Raw genomic sequence first — 21,377 nt, 5'->3', positions numbered from 1 at the left:
ATCTCATTGTTGAAAAGAGCCACGTCCGTCAGAATTGATCATCACAAAGTCTTGTTGCCGTGTACAATGATCTCCTGGTTCTGCTCATTTCACTCAGCATCAGTTCATGTAAGTCTCTCCAATCCTCTCTGAAATCATCCTGCTGGTCATTTTTTATAGAACAATAATATTCCATAACATTCATCGAACCATAACATTCATATGCCTAACTGATGGACATCTGCTCCGTTTCCAGTTCCTTGATGTATTTGTAGATCCTCGAGGGAGTTGGAGGCCACTGGGGCTTGAGTAGGGCTTGATGGACTAGATTTGTGTTTTCGGAAAATCACTGGTGGCTTTGAGGAGGATGGATTGGAGTGGGGAGAGATGGGATGATGTGCAGGAGATCCATTGAAGACCTTTGCAGTTTGTAGCTCTGCCACTAGAGTTTAATCTAGATCTGGCCACCGGACCCAGATGGCTCTGGAGGAGAAAGTGGGTCTACTTTGCATAGCCCTTCCTCACTTCAGTCCAGTTGACTTGCATGTCTTGTCAGCACGTCCCTGATGTCATAGCCCTGTTCAGGAGGCCCCCGCTAAACTGTGTATTCTTGGACCCAGTGTTATTGCCTCCCCAAAGGCACAGCGAGGGAGTGCAGTAGAGAGAATTTGGGGCTTGGAGTCAGGAAGTTTTACTGGTGTGTCACTGACGTGATGACTACTTAACTGTTCTAAAAGAAAACAAACAGAAACTGAAGGATGAGAAGTATGGTCCATTTAATTCATTTTATTGGCCTGCTTCTTGTCTATGAATGTTACTTCACTACATTAGACTCTTGGGCTTTGGACCCAGGATCACTCTTTTCAGTAAGAACCTTACATAGCTTTTTTTTTTTTTTTCTATTAAGACCAGAAATTTTCAACTACATGTTTCTTAGGTGATAAAACAAGAGAGATAAAACTGATCATAAGAAGATAAATTTGTGTGTGTGTGTAGTTTGTTTTTATTTTTTCTTTGTTTACATTTCTGGGGTTAGGAACATTTCTGTCTTACGGAGAAACATTTTGTGAGCTCCAAGCATTATGATTTTATATTAGATGTGTATCTTGCAAAAACATTCGGAATCACAAAGTGGAACCCATACCTGGCCAATAATTTAACCAGCACTTATTCAATCTCTATTCTATGTACGGTCCTGGAGACATCAAGGAAAAAAACATCACATAGTCCCTGACCTCAAGGAATTTCCTTTCTACCAAAGGAGTATAACATAGATGCAGAGAAGCAATTATAAACTTTATAAAAAGCAAATTCAAAATAATTTCTGGAAGGAAAGGGTAATTAATAAATGAAAGTGTAGTAGCTAAGCTCAGAAGGAAGCTAGGATTCAAAAGCAGAGATGGATAGGGATGATCTTTGCATTTATAAAACCTTGGAGGGCCTACAGCATAGTAGGGACTTGGTAAATAGGTGGGGTTTTTTTATTTGAAATTTTTATTTTTATTTTTTGACCTATGATTTCATGTCAATACTGATGCTGAACAGAGCAAATCATCAGAAATTAAGAGACTTGGAATGTTGTTTGGGATGCTAAGTAGTTTGTGAAGGTGACATAGCTAGAAGTAGTACTTGAAGCTCAAGGCCTATTCATTGCATCAAACTGAAATGGAATTACAAGATTGAAGTGATGGGGAGTGAACACTTGTTTTGATCACTTAAGGCAGGGATTTTTAATCTTGATTGTTTTTTTTTTTAACTATGAATTATATTTTTCTTCCAATTACTTGTAAAAATAATTCCTAACTTTTATTTTTGAGGCAATCAGGGTCAAATGACTTGCCCAGTGTCACACAACTAGTAAATGTCTGAGGCCGTATTTGAACTCAGATATTCTTGACTTGAAGGCTGTTGCTCTATCCACTGTGTCACTTATCTGTCCCTCAACCTTCCTTTAAAAAATTTTTTTGTGTTCCAAATTCTCTCCCTCCTTCCCTTCTTCCCTCCCTGAGATGTTATGTAATTTGACATAGATAATTATACATCATGCATATGATTAAAAAATTATTTAAGCATAATTGGTTTCCTTTTGTAATCCTTTATTTTATATATATTTAAAAACATTCAGAAAAGGGGTCTCTAGCTTGTACCATACTGCCAGATGTCCAAGACACAAAAAAGTTGAGAATATTGTAGGGGATGTGAATTTCGTTTGATGTCTTTTACAGTCTTAAGAAGAGCAACTGTTAATTATAGGTTCCTTTATCACTAGAGACAAAATAGATTTAAGCAGTATTGTACAGTGCTTTGTTCCTAAATGACAGCAAAAGAAACTGGATTATTGAAACAGCAGATAAAATATAGAAATTCAATGAGGAGGAAAAGGCAATTGAGAGGAGGGTGAAAAATTCCATCCCTTCAAGTAGATACTTGCTTTACAGCACATTGTTTCTGCATTTCAGCTTTTTGAGGTCCCCACTGGCAGTTGTGGCTATTTTCACCCCATCCAGTCAGTTCTTCAGAAGTGATTTCACTCTGTTGGCAGGAGGTGCTAATTGTATGCAGCATGATACAAGCTAAAATCAGATTAAACAAATTTTTTATTGTAAACTTAACCAATAACCAAAACAGATGCTTACAAAATGAGTACAGTCTCTCAGAGAACTTTAACTTTCAATAAAGTAGAAACAAATACATTAATGACCAACTAATTAAAAAAAAAAAAAAGGTTTTTATTCTATGTCCCCTTGCAGATCTGTGTGAAGTTCCATCCTATTATGTTTATTTTCTTTTAGAAACATTTCTTTAAAAGGTTGAATTCTTACCTTAATAATATCAATATCATAGATCTCTGGAGGGTTAAAAGAATTAAGCCTTTTAATATATGTGCTCAAATAAGAAGGCAGGCAGGCAGGCTGGCTGTCCAGAGAATAGGCTCTCAAGGGAGAGATATTCTTGCATGAGTTCCTGAGGCTCTCCTTGCCACTGGTCTGTGACAAAGAGAACTTGGTCATTTATTTGATTTGAATTCCATTTTTTCTGACCTTGTTCATTTTACATTGTTGCATAAACTTTGCTTCACTTTTCCTTGTTGTAATAGATTCATTGTTGACGAAGCTTTACCAAGGTCAGGGAAGAGAAATAATTGTTTATTGTGTAAAAGTGTAGACTGTTTTACTTGGCTCATCGAGTAGTTGTCATTGGGAATGACTAGATTCTGCCTGGGGGAAGGGAAGGGAAGAAACATTTATTAAGTTCCTGCCATGTGCCAGGAACCATGCTAAGTGCTTTTACAAATATTACTCTGTTTGATTCAGCTCGATTGCACGCTGTGTAGAGCATAGGAACAAGACTCAGGAGTATCTGAGCTCAATTCCAGCCTCAGAAATTTATTAGCAGTGTGATCCTGGGCAACTCAACTCTGCTTCAGTTTGCTCAGTCATAAAATGGGGTTAATAATAGTCTTAGCTCCCTGAGATTGTTGTGAGGATCAAATGAGGTAAATGAAACTTGCCCTTTTAAAAAAGCTTTTATAACTTCTGTTTTTTCAAAGTGTGTCTTTCTTTGTTCCTCCCTCTCTTCCTTCCTTTCTTCCTTCTTCCTTTCCTTTCCTCCTATTCTCCCTCCCTTTTCTTTCTTTCCTTCCTTCCCTTTCTTCCTCCTTTTCTTCCTTCTTTTTTTCCCCTTCTGTCCATTTTTCCTCCCCTCTTTGCCTTCTTTCTTTCCTTCTTTCCGTCCTTCCTTTCTTCCTTCTTCCTTCCTTTCCTCCTATTCTCCCTCCCTTTTCTTTCTTTCCTTCCTTCCTTCCTTCCTTCCTTCCTTTCTTCCCTTTTTCCTTCCTTCCTTCCCTCCTTGCCTCCTTCCCTTCTTCCTCTTTTTCTTTCTTACTCTCTTTTGATAAAAATTTGAAATTGATGGTGTAACTTATATGCTATTCTAGCTGATGGACTTTCACTCCCATGTAAATCCAGCATTTTATTCCAAAGGAATTTTGTACTCTTGATTTCCCCATTTAATTGTTTCATGCCTCCTCTTTCCTAGAATTCTTTTAGGACATAATGGGGAAAGGGAACAAAAGGTTGGAGGAAAAGAGACACAAATTACCAAGACTGAGGAAGAGCAGCTGGATGTGAGGGATACTCTTAATTTTTGTTCCTTCCCATTTTTGATCCCTTATTATCCAGCATGAGAAATAATGATATGGAGATAATACCATGTTTGCCCATTATTTCTGTACCTTATAGGCTGGCCAAGTCCCACTACTTGGAATTCATTTTTCTACACACTAGACTGTACATCTCTGACCAAAGAAAATGTTTCTTTTGGGAGCTTTTTCAGGTTTTGCTTTTTCATCTTGTCTATTTTCCATTAAACTGAACATATCGTTTTTCTTTCTCCAGGGCACCAATGCCTCTGCTCTGGAAAAAGACATTGGTCCAGAGCAGTTTCCAATCAATGAACACTACTTTGGATTGGTCAACGTAAGTATTGTTCTTGTTAAATGTTCTGGTCTAGTCTTCCACGTAGAGTCTACAGTTTTGTTTTCATTGGTTGAGTTGCAGTAATTCCATTGTAGTGATTAGAAAGTGGCAAGTTGGAGGTATAAGAAGGACAACTTCAATCCATTAATTTAAGACCATTTTAGATGCCTTAAAATAGGCATTAGCTACTGTATCTGGGTTAATGTTTCTGGAGTGGTACTTATAGAATCCCCCCCACTTACAAAGGTTCCCAAATCATATGGATAAAATCTTAGGTTAATACCGAATTCTTTTTATAATAAGAATTTCACAAATATTTATTAAATACTATATTTTATATGAAGTATAAGAGAAAGAAAGATTAAATAAAACATATTTCTTTTTCTAGATTGTAAGATTACTGAGGGTAAGGACACAGAGAGGAATAAATATAAAACCTGATAGAAAAAGATAATCCTATAAAGCAATACTACCAAATTATTATGCAAAATACAAGGAAACAAGTACCATTTCCCGCTCTGGGGAGATGTGGGGATAATTAGGTCAGACTTTATGGAGAAAGTGACATTTGATCTGTAATTTCCTAACCTAAATGGAATGAACGTAGAAAGTATCCCAGCTTTTGGTGGGGTAAGCTAGACTAGATATTCTATGCAAACTCCTGGTCCCATTTCATTTCTGTTGTAGTAATATCCTCTTTGAACTGCCCCAGAACAAAACCTTGTACATAACAAGATCCACCAGGCTCTGGTTTCCTGACCAGCTGGCTATAGCCAAGTGATCAAGTAATATAAGCCATCTCCCCTACAGTTTCCCTTCCTGATCTGCCTCTCTGGGTACAGGACTTAACGGAGCATAACCACTCTGTCAGAAACACCTGGCTCTCCTGTATATGGCTCTGGAAGCACTCTCTGACAGTGTGGTTGTAGGCTTATGTAGAATTTCCAGTGAACCCAGAAGCCCCCTGAATGCAGCCGCTTTCCCTGTGTGTGACAAAGTGTGTGGCTTCCACTTTGGGCCTTTCTTATAGTAGTCATAGGGAAAGGCTAGTGAGGAGAGAAGGAAGATTATAGAACTGAAAGTGATGCTTGTGGGTTGGAAAAGAAGCATAAAAGGGAGTGAAATATGAACATTTTATTTAAATAATGTCTTGGACCTTGGGCATCAGTCCTTGGCTTAAATTGGTCTGTGAAGACCGTTACTGAAGTCGGTGGGAGTTTTTGCCTTAATGAAGAGAAATATATTAATGGTATGTGGGGAGGAATGAAAATTTAGGCCATTGAATGAAGGAAGAAAAAATTATGGAAATTGATGCTTATTTTCTTTCCCCATAGACTTGTTAATTTTTCCGTATTCACAGCTAATGTGATATATCACAGCTCTGTCTAGTTTCTTAAAAGAAGTCATTTCCTCTCTCTCTCTTTCTCCTTCCCTCCCTCCCTCCCTCCCTCCCTCTCTTTCTCTTTTCCTATCCTCTCCTCCCTCTCCCTTTTCTTCTTCTTTTATGCCTTCTCTTTTGACTTCTTTCCTTTCTCTCTCTTTCTCCATCTTTTCTACTTTTTCCTCCATCTCCCTCTTTTTATGTATACACATTATCAAACCTGGCAGGACCATCAAATACAGAAAAGGGAAGTATATTCCAGAAACTTTCTCCATCAAAGCCTTTTCTCCCTGACACTGTCTGTTGAATAAGGGCCAAATTTCTGTGGAATAATAACCCTCTAATATTATAAGGGTCCCATCTTTTAATGACAGAGGGATTTTCTTCATTTCATCAAGTTTCTTATACCAGTGAAATCACAGATCTGGTCAAAAACAAAAACAGCAACAACAAAGAATCCTTAAGCCCAATAGTTGTACTACTTCCTTTACAGGGTTGATCTGAGGATGGAGTGAGAAAATCCATATAAAGTACTTTGTAAACCATAAAGGCTGTTTGGCCTAGAGTGAGCTCAAATTTAGCAGGCAGAGTCTTCAGTTAGGAGACAAGAACATTTGAATAGTCTTTCTGGGCTGTGATAATGTCTGCTGTGACATTGTACCAAAGCTTGATTCTCCACTCCCTCCTTCAATTAGTTTACTTGTAAAGATAAACTCTAGAGAAGAATTTGTTTAAATGATTCCTTTTTTGTGTGTCCTATTTTATTTTTATGTACTGTGTTATGATGGTGGCTAGGGTTCTCAAAAGCTCAAAGTTACCTGAATGTCTCCATATCTCCAAGAGCCTCTGCCCCTCACAAGTGAGTGGTGTTCAGCTTCTGCTGAAATGTCTCCTTTGAGGGAGAACCGTGAGCACCCCTTTTGTGGGAAAGGCTGTAACATTTAGAAATTTCTCCCTATCAGTTCCCATTCTCTCCCTTCTCTATCGCTCCCATTCATTGATCTTAGTCTCACCCTCTGGGATTTTAGAGATTGTCTAATGCCCCTTCCATATGGCAGCCTTTGAAATGTTTAAAGACAGCTATCTTGCCCTCTTCTCTCTCCCCCCTCCCAAGTTTTATCTATTCCAGGTTAAATGTCTCTGGTTTCGTCAATGTTTCCTTATCTGATATGGTTTCAAATTAATTATCCTCATTACCCTTCTCTTTACTATGCACCTGTTGGTAATTTTTCTTTAGATGTGGCCCGGCCATATCAGAGATTGCTATTGAGATGCTTTGTTCTTAGGACCTATTTCTGAGCCAAAGACAGCTTTGCCATTTTTAGTTCATCATTTCATACTTATTGTATGTTGTTGGCAGTTAACCAAAATCCTTACATCGTTTTTATGAGAAAAAGGTTTTTTCTTCCTGTAATGTCCTAAACATAAGTATAGAATTTAAATATTTGCCCTTATCAGATTTGAATCTGTCATTTTTATTTGTTAGATTTGGCTCATTGTCCCAGCCGACAAGACTCAACCATTTTTCCCATCAGGGAATAATGCTAATTGTCACCTTAGAATATTATGTCAGGCCAATTCCAATGATCTTAAGATGAAGAGAGCCATTCAGAGAGAGGACTGTGGGAACTTAGTGTGGATCAAAACAGAGCATTTTCACTCTTTTTGTTGTCGTTTGCTTGCATTTTGTTTCCTTTCTCACTTTTTTCTTTTTTGATTTGATTTTTCTTGTGCAGCATGATAATTATATAAATATATATGCCTATATTGGATTTAACATATATTTTTTACCATGTTTAATGTATATTGGATTATCTACCATCTAGGGGAGAGGGTAGGGGAGAGGCGGTGGAAATTGGAACACTATATTTTTACAAGGGTCAATGGTGAAAAATTATCCTTGCATATATCTTGAAAATAAAAAGCTTTAATTAAAAAAAAAAAGAATATTATATCTGTGGGAGAATACTAAGTGATTTAGCAAGTAATTTGCTGTACTTAAAGGAAAGATCCAAAGACCATCACTGGGAATATTTGCATTTTTCATCTATTTATATTGATCCATACCGACTTAATTGACACATAAAAAGATGGTACTTTCTGCTAAAATGAGCAGACTGTGTACAAATGTCATACTTGGTTGGTGATTGAGTATTAAGATCTCCATAGGCGAAGGTTTTCTAGAATTCAGGTCTCTTTGAAAAATGATTCCTGACATTCTGCTTTTCCTTTGCAGTTTGGGAACACATGCTACTGTAACTCTGTCCTTCAAGCATTGTACTTCTGTCGGCCATTTCGAGAAAATGTATTGGCGTACAAGGCCCAGCAAAAAAAGAAGGAAAATCTGTTGACTTGCCTGGCAGACCTTTTTCATAGTATTGCTACTCAGAAGAAAAAAGTTGGCGTGATTCCACCAAAGAAGTTCATTTCAAGGTTAAGAAAGGAGAATGGTGAGTATAAAGGAACGCCTTGTTTAAAGCATGACTGGTCTTGCCGGCTTTTCCATAAAGTGAGAAAAAGTTAATAACAGGATGGAGTAGATCAAATTCCTTCAATCTCAAGGTTTATTTTCAGGGTCTGTCATTTTCTTGATGGTAGCATTCCTTATACCAATGGAGATTTCAATTCTTATTAGATTAAAACAAAATTGACTTACTCGTTTTTTCCTAAAAACTGGTTCCTTCTTCCTCCCTCCCACTAAGTGCATCCCGCTGATCATTAGCCTTTGGCTCACCTAGTGATGGATCTCTCTAGCCATAAACAAAGTTCATTATTGGGCCAATATTCAAAGCCTCTCTTAGTTTGACAGACCTTTTTTAAAGTTTTCACTGATAGGGCCTTTGAGGAGTGAGCTTTTTATATTAAAAAAGGCTTCAAAATAAACTTTTAATGGAGGATTGGTTCCCATATCAGGACAAAATTTATAATTTCATTTGAGGAGAAAGGTCTATGAATTTTTGGGGGGAATATGTTTCAATAAAATGGGTTTTCTTTGTAGCTTATTTTAGACATTTAGAAAGGTTTCTCTGAGAAAGGGTCTACTTGCTTTACCAGGCTGTGAAAAGATATCATGACATACAAATAGGCTAAGCACCTCAGTTTTAGAATGCTCTCAGAAGGATTAGATGTGTTTTGTTTGGTCCCAGTGAGAAGGAACAGGAGCCTTGGGTGGAAGATAGAGAAGCAGTTTTAAGTTTTGATGAAAGTGAGTGAGTAAACAAGCACTTTTTAGTACTTTCTATATGCCAGACACTGTACTCAACACTGAGGAAACAAAAAGATAGTTCCTACTTCAAGGCACTCATGTTCTCTTGAGAGAAGACAAAAGGAATAAACTGGAAAGGTTTGGGGGCGGACACAAAGATCTGTGGCTCTTGTGCTTTGTGGAAGATGTAAAGAGTGCAGTCCTGGGTGTGATGAGGTGTTAGTTGACCTGAGTGCCTTCCAAGGAAAAGCCATCGGGCAAGCTTGGTACTTGTAATGTGTGGTTTCTGGGGTCTGAGGGAGCTTTAGGATGAAGAGATTTCTTGGGTATGGAAGAGGAAGTCCAGAGTGAAATTTGGAGAGGAAAGGAGAAATTTTGATCACATGGAGCAATCTCCAAGGATTTCCCCCCATTGGTGGTCTGGAAGTAGAGGGTGGGTGTAATATCATGGAGATCCTTTTACTAGCATAATTTAGACTTGATTGTTGCAGAGAGCTCTTTCTACTCTAAAAATTCTCTGCTTCTTGTCTAGGGACGTCCCCTTTCCCCCAAAATAAAGAATCTTTTTCTTGTATATGGTGTTTGTTTAGTTGACTTGCTACTGGTTTCTTGCTGTGTTTTAATTTTTTTTTCCTTGAGGAGATCTAAAACAAACAAAAACAAAAACAAACAAACAAATAAATAAATAAGAGAAGAGTTATATGGGATGGAAAACTATACACTTTTTTGAGTAAGGTGGTTGTCTGATCTGTATTCAGGAATATCTTGTCCTCCAGCACTATTTAGTTTAGCAAAAGCTCATTGTTAGATGAAATGATTTTAGAGGAAGCAGTAAGACTCCGTGGAACAGTGACATAAATGGTAAAAATGGACAGTAACTCAAGTGGCACATGGTGCAGTCTTGTGCTTTACAGTGAAGTGTTCTAGTGATGGTTCAGCCTTTTATCACCATTGGACATTCCAAACTGGATGATCTAGGCATTTCAAACTCAATATGCCCAAAGTAGCCCTTATTATCTCCACCATCATTTCTCTGCCCCTCCCAGACTTCCTTATTTTTTTTGTTGAAGCCATTATTATTTTTCAAGCCTCCCAGATTCATAATCTTGATATTATCCTTAATTCTTCATTCTCCACAATACGGCATAGCTAGAATCCTTGCTATTTCATCAAATTCCATGTCTTTTTCTTTCTTTTTTGCTGGGGCATTTGGGGGTAAGTGACTCACCCAGGGTCACACAGCCAGGAAATGTTAAGTGTCTGAGACCAGATTTGAACTCAGGTCCTCCTGACTTCAGGGCTGCTGCTCTATCCACAACACCCCCTAGCTGCCCCATATTTGGCTTTTAAAGCCTTTCTTGGCCAATTCTTCTTTCCAACCTCATGCCATTTCTTTCCCTTTCTTCAGTAGTCTATAGCTTCTCAAATGACTCTCCACTTCCCAATATGGCGCGCCCTCGTCACAGAAGGTGCTCTGCTCTATGAACAAAGCAGAATTAAAATAGCCCAAAAGAAATGCAAGATAGGCAGACTGAGAGAATCCACCCAGTGTTCACACGGACCCCTTGTGCCCGACCTCCGCCAGAGCACTCAAGCTCCTATTGGTCTGATCAGCCACAGTCACACACTCTAACCTAGTGATGTCGTTCTGGTCCTCCTTGAGAACCAAGGACAGCGACATTTTGGTCTTTCTACCAGCTAGCTGCCCCCATGCTCTCCCATCAGCTGACAGAACCCCTTCCTTCAGGACACAGCTTGAGGACTGCCTTCTACACGAAGCCTTTCCCGATTCCTCCCCTACTTCTTGCTACCCCCACTACTCCCTCTGCTTTTCTTCCTTATGTATCCTGTCGTGTATATTTTTCCGGGATGTTTTTTTATCTGCACAAACTGTCTCCACTTACACAATAACAGCTTCTTGGATTATTTCATTTTATATTTGTTTCTGCCGAGCGCACCAGAGTGCCTGGTACACAAAGTAATTGCCTAATAAATGCTCACTGATTGGAACAATGTTGACCACCATTAACTACTTGAGGAGACACGTCTGTAATGTAGTACTGACTGTGTATACAGCAGGGTCAGCCTTGTATGTGTCATCAGTTATACATGTTCTATATGACATTTAAATTCAGAGTAGAACCACTTGGCTTTGGTTCTCCGAATCTGGCTTTAAAGTTAGGAGCTAATTTTATGTTCCTGTACAAAACAGATCCGTCCTGATTAATTTGTAATCTTGCTTCTTTATTGCTTCACTCTTCATTCACTTTCTTTCATATCCTAATCAAACATTAATTCCATAGTGTAAGATCTTTTCCCACTTTCCTGCTTATCATTTCCCTAATGCAGCAAGTTCTATGACCGCTGCAAGCCTTCTTCCTTGCCCAAATACTCACCTCCATTTCTTTCCTCATCCTTACCTGACCCACACTAGCACTGTGCGTGGCACATAGCACTTAATTACTAGATGGCTGCTAATTTTTGAGAAATTTGGGAAGATTTGGATAAATGGATAACAGCAAAAAGAAGCAAGCAGATATGACAGAGTGTGTAATGAACGCTGAGACCGAGATGCTTTAGAGTTCTGATTTTAGAGAGACTTGATGGAAGCCGGAGGGAGCAAGAGATAAGGAGAGAGGGAATTCAGGCACGCAGGATGGCCGGTAAAATTGCCTAGAGTCAGGAGATGGAGGATCTTGTTTGAAAAACAAGGGAGCCAGTGTACTAGATTGGAGCATGTGTAGTTAGTTATAAGAAGACTGCAGGGTGGGGGGGTGATATAGAAGGCTTTGAAAGCCAAATAGAGGATTTTATATTTGATTCTGGAGGCAAATGGACTGGCTGGAGGTTACTGAAAAGAGGGATGACCTGATCAAACAGGATAATCCCTTTGGCAGCTGAGTGGAGGATGGATTGGAGGAGGAGAGGCTTGAGTTAAGGAGACAGCACAGAAAAGGAAATTTATGTTGGGGAATCTTCCTTCCTCACACGAGAATGTGCCTCATTTCTTTCTATGCCCTGTTTCAATGTCCTTTAGCTCTGGGTCACTGGAATCACTGCATCTGGAGCCATCTCCATAGTCCAGGTCTATATCTGGCCACTGGACCCAGATGGCTCTGGATGGAAAAGTGAGGCAGGTGATCTTGCCGAGTCCTTCCTCCCTTCCATCCAATTCACTTGCATGTCATGACATCACTTCCCTGATATAATGGTGCTCTTTGAAAATGAAGAACAGCAGCTAGAATCTTTAGGAGAGACCTCGATTCGCAACAGCTAATTCACAGTAGGCTGAATAACCCATAACAATATAATAGTAGTTCCGTTTTTTTTTTCTGATATAGTAGGACAGGGGATAGTTTCCTAGACTATGGAGCAGATAGCCCCAGATTTAAATATTGGCCCAGACACTAGCTAGCTTTATGGTCTTGAGTAAGTCACCTCATCTCTCTGCCTTAATTTCCTCACCTGTAAAATGAAGGGATGAATGGTCTTTTTCAATACTCAATCGATGAGGGTATTTGTTTTATCAAGAAAGTAAACTTTTTAAAAATCCATATTTAAAGCAAAAATCATACATTTTACCTTGGAGATTTTCTTTATCATTCAAATGCAGCTCTGTGGAGAGCTTAGACCTTAGAAAATAAAATGAAATGGTTAAGGGTTTTCTTAAACCTTAGCTATATATCACAGGTAAGTATACTAATATTCTATACTTGTTCATCTTTTAAAATAAATGAGTAGGTGTGGTACTTGATTTTAAATATGCTTTGTTTTTTCCAGTGAAAAATGGAGAGCAAAATAATGAATTTCTTTCTTTCTTTTTTTTCCAGATCTCTTTGACAACTACATGCAGCAGGATGCCCATGAGTTTTTAAATTATTTGCTAAACACTATTGCAGACATCCTGCAGGAGGAGAAAAAGCAGGAAAAACAAAATGGGAAGTTAAAAAATGGCAACATGAATGAACCTGTGGAGAACAATAAGCCAGAACTCACTTGGGTACATGAAATCTTTCAGGGAACATTGACCAATGAAACCCGATGCTTGAACTGTGAAACTGTAAGCTTTAGAATTTTTTTTTTTCCATTTTGAAGTGTCTATGTACATTTACATGTATTTTTTTTCCTTAAACAGCAAGAAAAATATTCCCAAACCAGCTGTAGATGAAACAGTGTTCTAAGAGAACATCAAACTGTCCAAATATCAAATTAGAGATATATGTACAGTATCCACATGTGCACATATGGAAAATATAAAAGATAAAACATGACCTCTACCCTTTAGGAGCTTACATCTCTACTAAATATAAATGCTTAGGTAAATCTGCCTGAGCTAGCTAATTCAGAGCTTTATTTCGTGTCGTCTAGTCATATTTTTCTCATCATGTACTTATGAAGTTAATTTTTTTGAACCCAAATATAAAACCTTACATTTATTTTTGTGAATTTAATATTCTTAGATTCATTCTGTTGCACTGGTTTTTGGGTTTGTTTGTTTTTTTGCTCAGTTATTCAATGTGTTAGCTATTTTTCCCATCCTGGTCATTTGCAAATTTGATGACATCCCATTTATGTTTATCTGAGGCCTTAACAAAAAGATTGAACTCCAAATGGCCAACCTCATATCCCTGGGGCACTTGTACTAGAGACTTCCTTTCAAAATAGTAGAAAAGTATCAGTGACTTATTCTTTGAGTCTATCTATTTGTACAGTTTTGAATTGATCTCATTTATCATTTAGCCTTCTGCATCTTTTCCTTAGGAATATCTTGAGAAGCTTTATTTATATAAAATAAAGATTATAAAAGATTGTGAATTTTGAAAATTAGTTCCATTAAGTACATGTACTCTTCTCATTGTAGAAACAACTAAGTTTAGGATCTAGGTCGTGTTGAGGTTGAGAAGGGGGACGTTAAAAGTCCCAGACCAGTCCAGTGTCGCCGAAGTGTCTCAAAAGAATTTGTGAACCCATCTCCTAGTTAAGGGGCAAAGTTTATTAAAAGCAATGTGACACCATTACTGAGGGGACTGAAATCTAAGCAAATGCAGTAAAGAAGCAGTACCAAGGAGATACACTTTTACAGCTTTCAGTCATAGATATGTTAATTCTATAGCTCAAAGGTAGGGCTAGGAAGTAATCTCCAGATGAATTAAGGGTGGACTTGATAGATTGGATGTGCTGTTTCCTGAGGCAGATTCCAAAGGAAGACCTAAGACTCATGAGAACAGAAGCCCCAAGATCAGAAGACCCCAAAGTCACATTACATCAGTAGCAAGGATAGTTCGTTGAAATAGGAAACTATAAGATGGTAGGCACGATTAATAAGACGTATCTTGGAGCCTCTAATTCTCCTTCCCACTCCACTCACTTGTCTAAATTTGTTATGCCATTTTCACAGTATGAATTATAAAGTTGTTTGAGGGCATGTTGGTGCTGTTTGCCCCTGGCACCATGATTATTAGTTTTGACTGGCAGGAACAGCTTTTATGCAATTATTCTATTAGTACAGGTGGGTGATATTCAGGACCTGTGGGAGTTATGACAGTGATAATGGAGAGTAGGAGCACGCAGTCAGGAGAGATTACAGTTGTGGAGGTAAAATCATCAGGATGTGGCAACCCATTAAGTATGAGAGGTGAAGGGGGGAGACTCTGAGTTAGCATAATGGGTTTGAAGACTAAGTGAAAGGAGATGGTGCAATTGAAAGAAATATTGAAATCAGAAGGTTTGGGGAACAAGATGATGAAGTTGGTCTTAGACATTGTAATGCTGGAGAAACTGAGGCAAGATAGAGATGAGAGAGTGTTTAATATTTTATTTGAAAGGGAGAGATTTACTGGGACCAAATGGATCATGGTTTGATCCCAGGGCTGAATGAGACTATCATCTCCAAGGATCCAGCCACAATGTGAGTTCTCAGTGACATATATGTTCACATACAGGGGGTAGACTGAGGCAGGGACAAAGTCAGAGTGCTAAGAGCGGGAACTCTGACAGGGTGGGGGGAAGGCATTGTCCTCCTAGAGATGGGGAGAGGCATCTTGATAAGACAATATCTGACATTCTGATATTCTAAAATATAAGATCTTTTATCCTTATCAAATATTTTGATAGAGAGGGAGGGGAGGTTTTGCAGGATTGAGCAGAACACTTATAAACTGAGGCAGAACAATTAGGGAAACTGAGGCAGGACAATTTAGGGAAACTGAGGCAGGATAATAAAAGAGAACCGTGGCACAACAACATATCGAGTTTGTTATACTTCTGTTCCACAAGTTGTGGAAAGCTTAAATTACTGTTGCCATGTTAAGAGTAAATAAAGATGTAAAAGGGAGAGCATATTAATGTTTGGTGTTTCTATACAGGGCAGTTATGGAATAGAAGATACTTCAAGAGTTAAGGGAAAAAAATTATCAATGACTGCATTTGTGAAATCTCACAGTGGGACCAAACTGGAGGAGATTGTGCTGAGTAGATTAGCCTCTGGAGAGTTGTCAGCGTGATAAAAAGAACTCAACGTTTCTTCTAATTACGGAGAAACAGCTTTCAGCCTCATGTTCTGGAAAACAATGTTGTTTTTCTGGTTCTCACCCTTTGGAAGTCAATTGGGATTGTTGCCTGAACTTGCTGCAAAAATGTCAACAGATTTGTAGAGACAGGGCTGCTTTCAGTCCCCTTTTAGAAATGCCACAGAGAAAGGGTTTTCCAACTAACTTTGGTAAAGTTACTTCAGAATTGAAAAGCTGCGACTTTTCCCTTAGTTTTATACTGGTTACTCTTTTGCTTCCTCCCTTCCATTTTCTAGGCCTGTTGAATCTTAATATACATACTTTCTTTATGTTTAAATTTTATCCTCTTGCCTCCAAGGTCTGCTGGATTAAGGCTGCCAACTAGTTTTGCCACACCCATTGTTCCTAGGGTTTTTAAGGTGGATTTATCCCTATGCAATAAGGACCTTGTTTCATAAGTTCTTGCTTTATTTAGTTCCTGGTCTATAGTGGCAGGTTTGTACACAGTTTCTTCCTAACTTAATAAGACTACCTCATTGTCATTATGACTTGATTCTCAGTACCTTGGTGGCGCCTGTTAGGTAAATAAAAAGTTATCTTCATTTTCCTCCCTTTCCTTCTGCAATCTGGGAGTATGCTAGAAAGAACATAAGGTTAGACGAGAAAGTAAGAGACTCCGGATTCTAGTTTCATCTTTGAGACTTAATTACAGTACTTCATCCCCTGTAAAATGGGGGATCTGGATAGAAAGTCCCATTCCGCTTGGTTCAGTAGTTTTGGGGTTATGTTTCTGACTTTGTGAAAGATTCTCCTTCTTCAGGTCATTTTGCAGATGAGGAAACTGAGGCAAACAACAGTAGGTGACTTACCCAATGTCACAAGCTAGTAAATGCCTAAAAGCCAGATTTGAACTTAGAAAGATGTCTTGATTCCAAGCCCAGTGCTCTATTTACTGTGTCACCTAATGGCTCTTCCAAATAATCTTTAATACCTAGGGACTTATCACTCATATTACTCCGTTAGCTATACCAGGTTCTAGATACTTTCTGGCCAGAACCTTGTCTAAATCATAGCTTACTAGTCCCTACTGATAGTTCACTTTTACTAGTTAACTAGGCTTAATTAACTAGGAATGTACTAACAATAACAAAAGAACATTAATAACTCCTCCATAATTCATTCTCCCACAATTGTAAACATTTTCAATGAGAAGAACAAATCTTGATAGGAATCATCCATTTAGGGGAAGAAATGTGTCTAGAATACACTCCTAAAGGGGAATATTCACAGGACCTTCATGGGAGTCATATGTGGGACATTCAGTTAGGGAGAAGAAATGTGTCCAGGGTACACTCCTAAAGGGGAATATTCACAGGAAATATGTGTACATGGAGGATGGGAAGGAAAACTCATGCTTCTGATATTGCAAGACTGCCGTTATCTTGCACCGATATTATTGTGCTGCTCAACTTCTCCCCACAAGCATTGCTATCTTTGGTTACCTGCCAAATGGTGTGTCTCAGGTGCTCCCTGATGAATGAGCCCACTTCCTGGTAGGTGTCATGTCTCTGCCCCAGCTGTCTCCTTGGCTATGCCAAAAATGGGGGTGGGGGATGGAGATGGAACATCTCTTCTATAGGTAGGCTACTGCTTTCTTGTCTTTTTTTTTGTAGTAAGTTTATTTATTTTTAATACACATTGCTTTATAAATCGTGTTGAAAGAGAAAAATCGGAGCAAAAGGGAAAAATCATGGGAGAGATACAAAAACAGAAAAAAGAAGTAAACATAGCATGTGTGGATTTACATTCAGTCTCCTTAGTTCTTTTTCTGGATGCAGATGGCATTGTCCAGAGTCTATAGGGATTGCCTTGGATCACTGAACCAAGGAGAAGAACTAAGTCTTTCATGGTTCTTCATCACATACTCTTGCTGTTACTGTGAACAATGTATTCCTGGTTCTGCTTGTTTCAGCATCAGTTGATGTAAATCTTTCCAGGCCTTTCTAAAATCAGCTTCTTCATCATTTTTTAGAGAACAATAATATTCAGCTGCCTTCATATCCCACGGTGTGTTCAGCCATTCCTTAATTGATGGGCATCCATTCTTTTTCCAATCCTTTGGTACCACAAAAAGAACTTACTGCTTTCTTGACTTGCTATAACTTTTCACTTTTTCAACTTCCTCTTATATCTCAGTTGTGGTTCTCCACTGAGGGAATATCCTCAGAAGCACCTGTTCTTCTACCCACTTGAAAAATAATCCCCCTTTCCAGAAGGAAGGGATGTGGAGTTCTTTAGCCAGCATTCTCAAACGGTGACTATGAAGTCCTTTGTCCGGTTCTCAGGCAAAGGAATTGGAGCTCTTCTTTCATTCAGACCGTACTAGAAAATGCAGAAGCTTAGCTTGAAGTCAGATCTATTCTTTGACTTCTTTAGTTGGATTCTTCAGTGCTCTCTTGGTGTCTATAGACCCCTCTTAGTCTCTCAGTTTAGTGGTCTCCACTTAGGGTCAGAAAGTCCTTTTAGTTCTTGGCCAGTAGAACATACCCAGCATTCTGCTTTTTCTAGTAGAAAAAGAGCTGGGTAGTACTGTAGCAAGAAAGCCGTTTCTACCTCTACCCATAAGTCCCTCTCTCTATGCAAATAGCAATGACTGCATCACTTAGCTGTCCGAGGTACTAAATGAAACTAAAAGATAAATGATCTAAAGTTAGATAGAGAAGAGGAAAGATCTGGATTTGGATCCTGACCACTATTTACTTCTTATACATTCTTGGTCATTAACCACTCTTATTCATTCCTCTCTTGGAAAACGAGGAATCTGGACAAGTTCCTTTTTCAGAGCTTTTTAATTCTATGATTCACTGAAGAAAAAAGGAGCAGGAGTCATTTTTAATATATATATGTATGTATATGTGCACACATATACACATATATCTATATGTCTATAGGTAATACATATATATGATATATCTACCATTTCTTGGGCTTGAAAGTTTTCTTGTAGACAGTATTTTCAACTCATGAGAAGAAAGCATGAGTTTACAGAAACAGTAATAATCCTGGTTTAGGATATTTTAAAGCTGAGTTACTGTGTGGAGGATTTCCAGGTGAAGGACTTGACTTGAAGGAATTTAGAAACGCGGGGCATAGACATTTGGGCATCATCTGCATAGAAGGAGGTAGTTGAATCTATAGGAATAAGTGGGATTGCTGAGGAAGAGAGTTTAGAGAAAAAAGAACACCAAGAACAGACTCTTGGGGAACATCTCTGTTAATGAACTGGGAGAAAAAGAGATAGTAATTAAAACAAAAGAGGTGCAACTAAAGAGGTAGGAAGAAAATCAGTAGGGAATGTCATGCTTAGGTTAGAATTTAGAGTGATGTGTAAGTTAACCTAAAAGGGGGGAGGAGGGTAGCCAGCTGTGTTAAAATTTTCAGAGAGGTCAGAAGATGAGGACTGAGAAAAAGTCTTTGAATTTAGTCATTAGATTGTCATTCTTGTCTTTAAAACAAACAAACAAAAAAGAGAATATTTTAGTCTTCATCAATTATATGAAAAACGGTTTTTCACATTTGTTTCCTAAAACTTTGAGTTTTGCATTCTCTCTCTCCTTTCTTCTCATTGAGAATGCAAGCAATTTGACATGTTATATGTGTAGTCATATAAAATATATTTCTATTTTATTTTAGTTATGTTGTGAAAGAAAACAGATAAACACACACACAAATCTCCCAGAAAAATAAAGGTTTTTTTTTTTTTTTTAAGTATGCTTCAATCTGCATTCAGATTTCAGTTCTTTCTCTGAATATGGATAGCATTTTTCATCATAAATCCTTAGGAACTGCTTTGGATCATTGCATTGCTGAGAATAGCTAAATCATCCAAAGCTAATCATCACGTAGTATTGCTGTCCCTGTGTATATACAATGTTCTCCTGGTTCTGCTCACTTCAGTCTGCATCAGTTCATGTAATTCTTTCCAGGTTTTCCTGAGAGCATCCTTTTCATCATTTTTTATAGCCGAACAATATTACATCACAATGATATACCAGGGCTTGGTCTGTCATTCCCAAATTAATGAGCATCCATTCAATTTCTTTGTTACCACTAAAAGAACTGCTATAAATATTTTTGTACATTTAGGTCTTTTTTCCTTTTTACTCTCTGTGTGTGTGTGTGTGTGTGTGTGTATAATGTAGACCTAGTAATGATATCTCTGGGTTAAAGGGTATGCACAGTTTTATTATCTTTCGATCATAGTTCCAAATTGCTCTCCAGAATAGAGAATTTCAGATTTATCTGCAGAGTTTTTATATTTCATTGTAAAATCTCCTTTTAACTTTTAAAATTCTTGACAGTGATTATTTTGGTAGATACAGTCTGGTTAATTGCAAGTAAAACATGTTCATTGAAAATCCTAGTCATGGTGTAGCCTTGGACCTAATGATTTTTTTCTTACACAGGTTAGTAGCAAAGATGAAGATTTTCTTGACCTTTCTGTTGACGTGGAACAGAACACATCAATCACACACTGTCTAAGGTAAATGGATCATCTCATGTCTCTATGCTTTTTGGCTAAAGTTAGTGACACACAAATAAAACAACACAAAACAAAGATTCATTCTCATTGTTCAGGAGATGTTTCTGCCCACACTGCTCAAATTTATCATTTCATTATCTTCCTTCACTCCTAATGTGTTGAGAGTAAGACCAGTTATTAATTTTTTTGAAGTTTTAAATGTTTGATATTCTGCTTAATCCCTTAAATATGAAATGTGTGCCTTTTGCCTATATCCATCTCAATTGTATAAATATATTGGCTTTGTGGAAGGAAGGGAAGTAAGAGGAGGAAAGAGGAAAGGAAGGAGAAAAGGAAGGGAAGGAAAGGAAGAAAGGAATAATTTAGTTTTTTGTGTGTGATGCTGTGCTAAGTGCTGGAGATAAAAGTACAAACAAAAAAGCAAAAAAGACAGCACTTACCCTACATTCAAATTTAGGGGGAGACTTCATATAATAGGCAACTAAGAAGCCCGGGAGGGAGCAATTGAAATTACACAGAGCTGGGGAGCGATATAGTTTTGAAATCTAGAGGAAGTTAGGAATTGGGCTGGGAGAGGAATTGAAGGCTGGCTGACTCTGGTCCTCTCTATTTCAAGAACTCCCCAAGAGGCAGCCCAAGAGGCAGAGCAATGGATAGAGCACTGGTTCTGGAGTCTGGAGGACCTGAGTATGAATAGTCTCATACTCTTGACACTTACTAGCTATGTGATCCTGGGCAACCAAGATTGCCTTGCAAAAAAAGTAAAATAAAAAAAAAAAACTCCCAATGAGAGAAGGCAGGGGAGATATTGTGGAGAGATATAGGTGGGTGAGCTCCCCATTTTTGAAAGAGGGGAGCAATTCCCAATAGATGGATCTGGCAGGGAACTATAATGACATTTAATAGATGCTTGTTAATTGACTCTCTGACCTTCAGAAGGAACCAAGTGAGCAAAGTTACAGAGATTTGGTAGATGGGGACAAAAACAGAAAATGCTAAGATTTCACTTTGGGGATATCGTAGGCTGTGAAGGGAGTAGGGTCAAGCGTCACGTCGATTTGAACGCAGATCCTCCTGACTCCAGGGTTAGTGCTTTATCCACTGCGCCATTTAGCTGCCCTCATTTTGATAATTGCCTGGAGACTGAGTGAAGATTTCGTAATGGTATGAACTGATGCCCAGGAACGAAAGATTCTGTCAGCTATGTGACACTCCCAAACTTCAATTTAAGTAAACTACAGAAAGGGGTGGGACGTAGCAGCAGCAGCCAATCCAGTGCCTC

The 21,377-nt window shown here is 38.3% G+C and overlaps 1 protein-coding gene across 2 annotated transcripts in view; it reads left to right on the top strand.

The window, feature by feature from the left end:
• The window catches only part of USP46 (ubiquitin specific peptidase 46), a 60,135-nt gene that overhangs the window by 20,114 nt on the left and 18,644 nt on the right, over positions 1 to 21,377 (top strand). For both annotated transcript variants that reach the window (XM_051967493.1, XM_051967492.1), the window contains exons 2-5: positions 4,377 to 4,457; positions 8,075 to 8,288; positions 12,874 to 13,103; positions 20,019 to 20,095. In XM_051967493.1, coding sequence (XP_051823453.1) covers positions 4,377 to 4,457; positions 8,075 to 8,288; positions 12,874 to 13,103; positions 20,019 to 20,095 — 602 coding nt within the window. The remainder of the gene's footprint in view (positions 1 to 4,376; positions 4,458 to 8,074; positions 8,289 to 12,873; positions 13,104 to 20,018; positions 20,096 to 21,377) is intronic.

The sequence above is a fragment of the Antechinus flavipes genome, chromosome 6 (genome assembly GCF_016432865.1).
Source record: "Antechinus flavipes isolate AdamAnt ecotype Samford, QLD, Australia chromosome 6, AdamAnt_v2, whole genome shotgun sequence".
In the NCBI taxonomy this organism is placed as follows: domain Eukaryota; kingdom Metazoa; phylum Chordata; class Mammalia; order Dasyuromorphia; family Dasyuridae; genus Antechinus; species Antechinus flavipes.
This window is presented reverse-complemented; position numbering and strand designations above follow the sequence as displayed.